Raw genomic sequence first — 8,365 nt, 5'->3', positions numbered from 1 at the left:
GGGGAGAGGGGGGCGTGGGGGGCTGGGGCTCTCTGCTGCCTCTGGGCCTTCGCTCATGTCGGTCCTTCTGCCTCCAGTGCCCCACCCCTCCCTCCTGCTTGCTCCTACTCTCCTTCCCCGATCTAGCCCTGGTGTCCCCAACTCTAGCAAGTCCTCTCTGATCCCCTCTCCTCTGTAAAAAGTGCACAAAGCCCTTCCTTGCTGGGTTCTTGTGAGCAAATTGAGTCAAATCCTGCTCTTTGAGCCCTGATAGATGGGGATAGTTCCCTTATGTCTCCTGGGACACCAAGACTCCTCTCATCCAGGGCCTGGGTCTTATCCACTCCCTGTCCCCAGAGTGTCACTCAGAGGAAGGTGACCTCAACTGAAGAGGGCAGGGAAGATTTGGGAGAGGGTGGGAAGGGGATGCATGAGGATATCAGGCTGGGTGGGGGAGTGTTGGCTGCATGCAGGGGACACTTGATGGTGTTGGGCCTACCTTTCAGAACCGGGAGAAGTACCTGCTGCCCTTCCTGTCCCTGCAAATCATGGACTATCTCCTGTGCCTGCTCACCCTGCTGGGCTCCTACATTGAACTGCCCGCCTACCTCAAGTTGGCCTCCCGGAGCCGTGCTGTGAGTACCCAGCCCCCACCTCTCACCGGACAGCAGACCCCAGGCCTGGCATGGGATATGGGAGGGGGCCAGACAAGGGCCCTGGGCTCAGGCTGGGGAGGGTAGGAGCCCTCTTCCTGGCTGGGGTCTTGACCCAGTCTCTGAGTCCCTCCACATTGCCCCAAGTTTCTTCCTATGTGGAATGTACCTGCAATCACATCTCACCAGCCTGCCTTATGAAGGTTAAATGAGGAACACGCACATTGGGGCATGCAGCCCATGGTCAGCACTTGGTCAGTGCCGCTAGGAGTGAACTGACACCTGAGGAAAGGGCACGTGTGCTTTTAGGCCCCCAGCCCCCAGTGTTATTCCAAGTTGAAGAAAGGAAGAGAAGGATGATTCATGCCAGTGAGTGTCCACTGTGGAGTGGCTTGAGGGCTGCTACCAGTCAAGGACACAGTCCCCCAAAGTTGCTTTTCTCACTTTCTCCAACTGTTGTCCTTGAAGAGACTGAGGGACTACATCGTGGAAGGGCCCTGGCCCGGGAGTCTGGAGACCCTGGTTCTAGTCCCAGGTCTGCCACCAGCTCTTGGTATGAACATTTGTGTGTTCACGTCTCTCTGTGCACAGGGGATGAGAGTCGATGATGTCTGTAGCTGAGATGCTTTCTCAAGTGAGGGCCTACTATGTGCCGCTCAGTAACTGGGACTTTAATTGCTGCTCCTTATTCCTCCTCCTTGTATTTGTCCTCCCCAGAGCCCCTCCAAGTTCCCCCTGATGACGCTGCAGCTACTGGACTTCTGCCTGAGCATCCTGACCCTCTGCAGCTCCTACGTGGAAGTGCCCACCTATCTCAACTTCAAGTCCATGAACCACATGGTGAGTCTGGGGCAGGGGTCCATGCCCATTTGCTGGCTGTGTGGCCTTGAGCAAGTTACTTCATGTCTCTTTGTGCCTGTGGTTTAGGCCGGGTTCCCTGGAGCTGTAACCTGGGAGGAAGATTCTTGTGCTGGTGATGTATTGAGGGAGCCCTCTCAGGAAGAAACTTGTGAGGAGTGAGGGAAGCAGGTTCGAGAAAAGGAGGAAACCAAGCAAAGACGTGGCTGTAGGAGCAGCCCTCCATGATCCCAGAGAGGGCCTTGGTGTGTGAATTGCAACACAGACATAATATCCGTTTTTATTGCTGTCTAATGAATTATCTCTAAACACCATGGCTTAAAGCAATAAACATTTATTATTGCACACAGTTTCTGAGGATAAGGAGCTTGGGAGTGGCTTAGCTGAGTTCTTCTGACTCAGGGACTCTGGTGGGCTGCACCCAAGATGGTCCCTGGGCCTGTGGACAACTGAGGGCTTGATTGGACCTGAAGGATGCACTCCCGGTGGCTCACTCACAGGGTGTGGGCTCTTTGTCTAATTCCTCGTCATGTGGACTTGTAGTAGTGATGCTTGAGTGCTCTCCTGACATGGCTGCTGGCTTCCCCTGCGGGAGCGATGTAAGAGATAAGCAAGGAGGAAAGGCAGTGTCTTTTACGACTTCCATCACTTCTGCCACACTCTGTTAGTTAGAAGTGAGTTGCTAAGTCCAGCCCACACTCAAGGGGACAGGAAATAAACACTACCTTTAGAAGGGAGGAGTCTCAAAGAATGTGTGGTAATATTTGCAAATGACCACAGAGGCAGTCTCACCTAGGGCGAGTTCCTCCGCATCAGTCATTGGTTTCAAGCTGCCCCTAGAGGAGGGAATGTAACCTCCCAGGTACTAGTGGATTAGGTGGTCCCTAGCAGCCAAAATGATCTTCTAGAGAAGGGCATAGGTGTGGCCCATGGGCAGCTGACACCTGCCAGCTGGAGATGGGTGGGTGCACCAGCCTGGGAAGCGGATCTGGAGGTAGTAGCCACTTGGCTTTTCTTGGTTCGCCCTTCAGTGGGATGGGGCTGAGGGTAGCACCTGCTTCCCAAGGCTGCTGTGGCAGTCGACCAAGGTGACGGCTGTGCCACACTGTGCTCCTGTGTGTGTGGAGAGTGGGATCATTATTCCTGGATGTGTGGGTGCTGTTGGAATTCCTTATGTCCAGAGACATTGATGTGGCTCCCAAATCTGTTGCAGAATTACCTCCCCAGCCAGGAGGATATGCCTTATCACCAGTTCATCAAGATGATGATCATCTTTTCCATCGCCTTCATCACCGTCCTTATCTTCAAGGTGAGTGGACCCCTGCCCTGCGGCTCTGGGAGGGGTGGTGAGGCGTGCTGGGCCCAAGCCCGCCCATGCCAAGCTATTAGAAGGCAGGGACACATATCCTCCATGCCTCCTCTCCTGCTTTTAGCTCCTTTCTCTTGCTATCCCATGCCAGCTCCTTTTACTTTACTTGGGATCCTCCGAGACAGCCCATTTAGGGGATGTGAATCCATGAAGGCCACCTGCGTTCAGATGTCTAATTCCAGCTGTCCGGAATTAGATTTGGACTGGCCTGCGTTTGAATCCTAGCCCCACTGTCACTAGCTGTGTGCTTGGTCTTCAGCAAGTCACTTCTCTCTGGGCCTCAGGGGCATGAGTCTTACTTTGCCTATGTTATAGTTTTATGTAATTTAGGCATCAAAATGTGCCTGAGATCATGTTAATAGAGGTTTGGTGATGAGAAGGAGGGAGGGGAATGGTCTCATTCTTCTCTGGGGTGGTCAGGCCCAGGGGTAGAGTCCAGTTTCAGGTCCCAGGTCTGAGTGATGGTGAAGCACCAGAGTGTGTTCACAGCAGTGCAACAATGTGAAGAGACAGGAAAACGTACCATCTTAGGAAGTTAAAACCCCCCCACAAAACCCAACAAAGACCTGAGTGCTATTCAGCTTGGAAAATAGAGGACTCAAGGGGGACACGACTGCTGTTTCTTAACACCTGAAGAACTCTCGTGGGGAATTTTGTGGGATCCTAGAGGCCACAATGGGGGCCTGTGGCCTGAAGCCACAGGGATGCTGATGACCACAGAACAGAAGGAAGGGCTTTTAAAAAGTGTTCTTTTCTGATTATAAAAGTAACATAGGTCATTGTAGAAATTAAAAAACTACAGATGAGCTGGGTGTGATGGCTCACACCTGTAATCCCAGTGCTTTGGGAGGCCGAGTTGGGAGGATTGCTTGAGGCCAGGAGTTCAAAACCAACCTGGGCAACATAGCAAGATTCTGTCTCTACAAAACATAAAAAAAAAAAGAAAAATTAGATGGATGTGGTGGCACGTGCCTGTAGTCCCAGCTACTAGGGAGGCTGAGGCAGAAGGATTGCTTGAGCCTGGGAAGTTGAGGCTGCAGTGGGCCATAATCGTGCCACTGTACTCCAGCCTGGGCGACAGAGTGAGAATCTCTCTCTCAAACAAAAACCAAAAAACTACAGATAAGTAGAAAGAAGACAAGCACTCCCCCATCCCCACCCCACACAGAGAACATCACTGCTAACTTGGGGCATTTCCCCCCAGCCTTTCTGTGCTGGTGGGTGGGCGTCTGCGGAGTCCAGCTCCTGCTTCTATCTGAGGCCCTGGGCAGTCTCTGCTGTCACCTAATGCCAACCTAGAAACAGAACCTTGCCCCTTTTAACATCTTCTCCAAGGACTGACCTAGCACAAAAGCACTAGTGAGTGTGCAGTGAGAACACTCCGAAGGCTTCATGGGGAAGCCAGTGTGGGGTTTCCATGGCCCTCTCTACTGCAGGACCCCTCCCCAGATCCCACCACACAGCTCCGTCCCCCAGCTCCCCTTCTGTTTTTTATCTTCCAGAATGAGGGGCTTCCCTCTTTGACCCTCATTCTGCCTTGCTGGCCCCCTCCACTGACTTGATTTTCCCTGGGCCTTCATGCCTCATTCTTTGTCACTCAGTACCTCCATATGTCTCCTTGCCCCACCTATGTGCCCAGTCAGGGAATCCATCAAACAAGACCTTCCAGTACAGGACCCTCTCCTCCTACTCAGGGGGCATCCTGGGGGTTTTCTGTTGTTTCTTGAGCTCGCCCCTTGGGATTGTCTGGAAAGCTTCTGCCCAATTCTTACATCAACTTGCATCAGCTGATGGATATGTACCAATTGTTCCTCCTTTATAAACATGGACCAATACTGCACATGCTGTTTTGTAATCTGCTTTAGAAAACAACGTATCAGAAGCAATTTTGAAGAAAACGTGTCCCACCATCAGCTCTGTTTCCAGATGGCTAGGGCTGTCTCGGGAGGTAGTGAGCTCCCGGTCAGTGTGGGCAGTCGAGCAGGAGCTGTGGGACTGTTGCTGGGGAAATTGGAGGGAGGGCCAGAAGCCGCCAAAATCCCCTTGCTATGTGGTGTCTATGGGACAATGAAAAGGGCAGACCTGGAATATTCTGGACTGGCTGGTGAGGAACTCCCACCCAGAATGAGAGGTCTGAGCAGGAGCGGCTGGATGCTGGCTTCTGGAGAGAGTGGTGGCTCCTGCTTGGCATACGTCCTAGGCCTGCTGGAGTGTGAGAAGGACGCTCAGCAAAGCACAGCCTGACCTGGGCCTTTTTCCAGGTCTACATGTTCAAGTGTGTGTGGCGGTGCTACAGATTCATCAAGTGCTTGAACTCGATCGAGGAGAGGAGCAACTCCAAGATGCTCCAGAAGGTGAGTTTGGCTGCAGGTGGGTGCCAGCCTTGCCATTCACTGCCTGTGCCATTTGGGTCGAGTCTCCTTCCCTCGCTGGACCTTGGTTTCTCTACTTGTAAGATGAGGGTTGGAACAGAAGAAATGTGATCTCTTTCAGTTCTGGTAGTCCAAGATTCATTCACTCACTCATTCACTCATTCATTTATTCAGTATTTACTACCTCTCACTCTTTGCTAGTCTCATATCGATTCCAGGGGGCGCAGAGAAAACTAAGATGCCACCTCTGCCTTAGAGGAGTGCATAGTTCAGACACACAGATACAATTACAACTTGGTGTGAAGCACAGGGACAGGAAGCACAGAGGAAAGACCTGGCCTCTTTTCGGGTATCAGGGAAGGCTTCCTGGAGGAGGTGACAGTTGGCTGGTCTTGGAGGGACAATGGATATGAGATAGCTGGGAAAGGAGAAGGAGGCTTTCTGGGAGGAGAGGATAGGGTGTGCTTAGAAGTAGCTTATTGGAAAGTGATGGTTTAAATTCCTGGTAACTTACTTTCCTCACCGGTAAGGTGGAGATTGTATTAGTTAAGACACTTTTGGTTGCAAGTGGCAAAACTCCAACTCAATATGACTTAAGGAATTTACTAGCTCATAGAACTTAGCAGCCAAATGTAGGTCTGGCTTGGGCCTGGCTGAATTATGACATCAGGATATGATCTCATCCTCTCCATCTCTTGACTCTACTTTCCTTGATGTTGGCTTCATTTTCAGGAAGCCCGTCCCTTGTGGTGGCAAAATGACTGCCAAAACCCCTAGGCGATATCCCACCCTCTCAGTAATCCCAACAGAAAAAGAAGGTCCCAGGAGTATGTCTGATTGGACCAACTTGGGCCATGTGCCTATCCCCAAACCAAGGACTATAGCCAGGGGGATGGAATTCTACTTTGAGTGGCCAAGTCCAGCGACCCTGCTGGATCTGAGGGATGGGACCAGTTCTTCTGGAGGTATATGGACGGAGAATGTTTTCCCAAGGAAAATGGTGCACTGTTTTCAAAATAAGGGGGACTTGATGGTGAATAGGCAAAGGCAAGTATGTCCACTGTAGGGCTGGGAACTGCACCTATCTCATGCAGGCAGTGTCTAGCACATAGCAAACATCCAAGACCTGCCATTCATTATCATCATCATCATCATCAGCAGCAGCAGCACCACCACCAGCATCATTTTGCCAGAGGTGGGGGTTTGGGTCCCATGACCCCGGGTTGGAATTGCAGGTCGTTTTTGACCATACTCAACCCTCATCTCTGTGTCTCTCCCAGGTGGTCCTGCCGTCCTATGAGGAAGCCCTGTCTTTGCCATCGAAGACCCCAGAGGGCGACCCAGCACCACCCCCATACTCAGAAGTGTGACCCTCGCCAGGCCCCAGCCCCAGTGCTGGGAGGGGTGGAACGGCCTCATAATCTGCTTTTTTGCTTTGGTGGCCCCTGCGGCCTGGGTGGACCCTCCCGCCCCTCCCTGGCAGGACAATCTGCTTGTGTCTCCCTCGCTGGCCTGCTCCTCCTGCAGGGCCTGTGAGCTGCTCACAATTGGGTCAACGCTTTAGGCTGAATCACTCCTCAGGTCTCTCAAAAATTCAGCCCAACAATGCTTGGTTTATGTCAATCAGCTCCGACGCTTGTTTAGACCATCGGTCACTCTAAAGTTGGTGAGTTTGTTAAGCAACTATCAACTTGATCAGTTCAGCCAAGCAACTGACACATCAAAAACCCACTTGTCAGTTCAGTAAAATAATTTGGTCAAAACAACAGTCTATTGCATTGATTTATAAATAGTTGTCAGTTCACATAGCAATTTAATCAAGTAATCATCAATTAGCTACCCCATATATAAATATATATGTAATCAATTTCTTCAACTAGCTTGCTTAAATGATAATCAGTTAGCCAACCATGAGTCGTTTAGAATAGTGATAAATAGAATACATAGAATAGTGATGAAATTCAATTTAAAAAACCAAGTTAGCCTCCAAACCATTTAATTCAAATGAACCCATCAACTGGATGCCAACTCTGGTGAATGTGGGACCTCTGAGTGACTGTATAATTGTTAATTCAAATGAGATTCATTTAAACAGTTGACAGACTGTCATTCAATAATTAGCTCCAGGAAATAACAGTTATTTCATCATAAAACAGTCTCTTCAAACACACAATTGTTCTGCGGAAGAGTTGTCATCAACAGTCCAATGCTCACCTATTCAGTTGCTCTGTGGTCAGTGTGGCTGCATAGTGGTTGATTCCATGAAAGGAGTCAGCTCAATCACAGTCATTTTAGTGACGAGCTGCCAGTCCATTCCCCGGCCAGGCCGTCGCTGGCCATCCATTCAGTCGATTCAGTCATAAGTGAGTCAGTTCTGCCTGAGGCTTGTGATCAAGCAAAAATTCAGCCCTGAAGTTGGGCACATCTGTTTGTTGGACTAAACCCGCCGGTTAGTTCAGTCAAAGCAGGCAACCCCCTTGTGGGCACAGACCCTGCCACTGGGGTCATGGTGGTTGTAGCAGCCAGGGAGGTTTGGCCCCCACAGCCCTCCTGTGCCTGCTTCCCTGTGTGTCGGGGTCCTCCAGGGAGCGGACCCAGAGGTGGAGACCACAGGGGCAGGGTCTCTGGGGACTGTCGGGGGGTACAGAGGGAGAAGGCTCTGCAAAAGCTTCCTGGCAGTACCGCCTTGTGTAATTGCTTTGTGTGCGACAGGGAGGAAGTTTCAATAAAGCAGCAACAAGCTTCTCTCTGGCTGATGTGTTTCTGGAAATACAGTGTAGGGAGGGTGGAGACCAGCCTTCTACCTCCAGCACCCCCAGGACTCACCCACAGCCCCCACACCCACATACACACCCCCCACAGCCACACCCACCAACGTACACCCCCACACCCCCACATTCACACCAACACCCACCCCTCACCTAAGCCCCACACCTACACCTACATACATACCCCTCACACACTCCCAACCACACCCACCAAAGTACACCCCCACACCCCCACACTCACAACCCCAACACCCACTCCATCACCCCCACCTCACCTACACCTACATACACACCCACATAGACACCCATCACACACTCACCCCCCACAACCACACCCACCAACATATACACCCAACATACCCACAT

General features: G+C 51.3%; 1 protein-coding gene across 1 annotated transcript in view; it reads left to right on the top strand.

The window, feature by feature from the left end:
- Positions 1 to 7,976, top strand: part of LAPTM5 (lysosomal protein transmembrane 5) — a 26,451-nt gene extending 18,475 nt beyond the window's left edge. The window contains exons 4-8 of the mRNA XM_017857074.1: positions 486 to 614; positions 1,350 to 1,472; positions 2,704 to 2,799; positions 5,121 to 5,213; positions 6,512 to 7,976. Of these exons, the coding sequence (XP_017712563.1) occupies positions 486 to 614; positions 1,350 to 1,472; positions 2,704 to 2,799; positions 5,121 to 5,213; positions 6,512 to 6,601 (531 nt within the window). The 3' untranslated portion in view covers positions 6,602 to 7,976. The remainder of the gene's footprint in view (positions 1 to 485; positions 615 to 1,349; positions 1,473 to 2,703; positions 2,800 to 5,120; positions 5,214 to 6,511) is intronic.
- The last annotated feature ends 389 nt before the right edge of the window (positions 7,977 to 8,365 follow it).

The sequence above is a fragment of the Rhinopithecus bieti genome, unplaced genomic scaffold (genome assembly GCF_001698545.2).
Source record: "Rhinopithecus bieti isolate Rb0 unplaced genomic scaffold, ASM169854v2 scaffold_44592, whole genome shotgun sequence".
Taxonomy (NCBI): Eukaryota; Metazoa; Chordata; class Mammalia; order Primates; family Cercopithecidae; genus Rhinopithecus; species Rhinopithecus bieti.
This window is presented reverse-complemented; position numbering and strand designations above follow the sequence as displayed.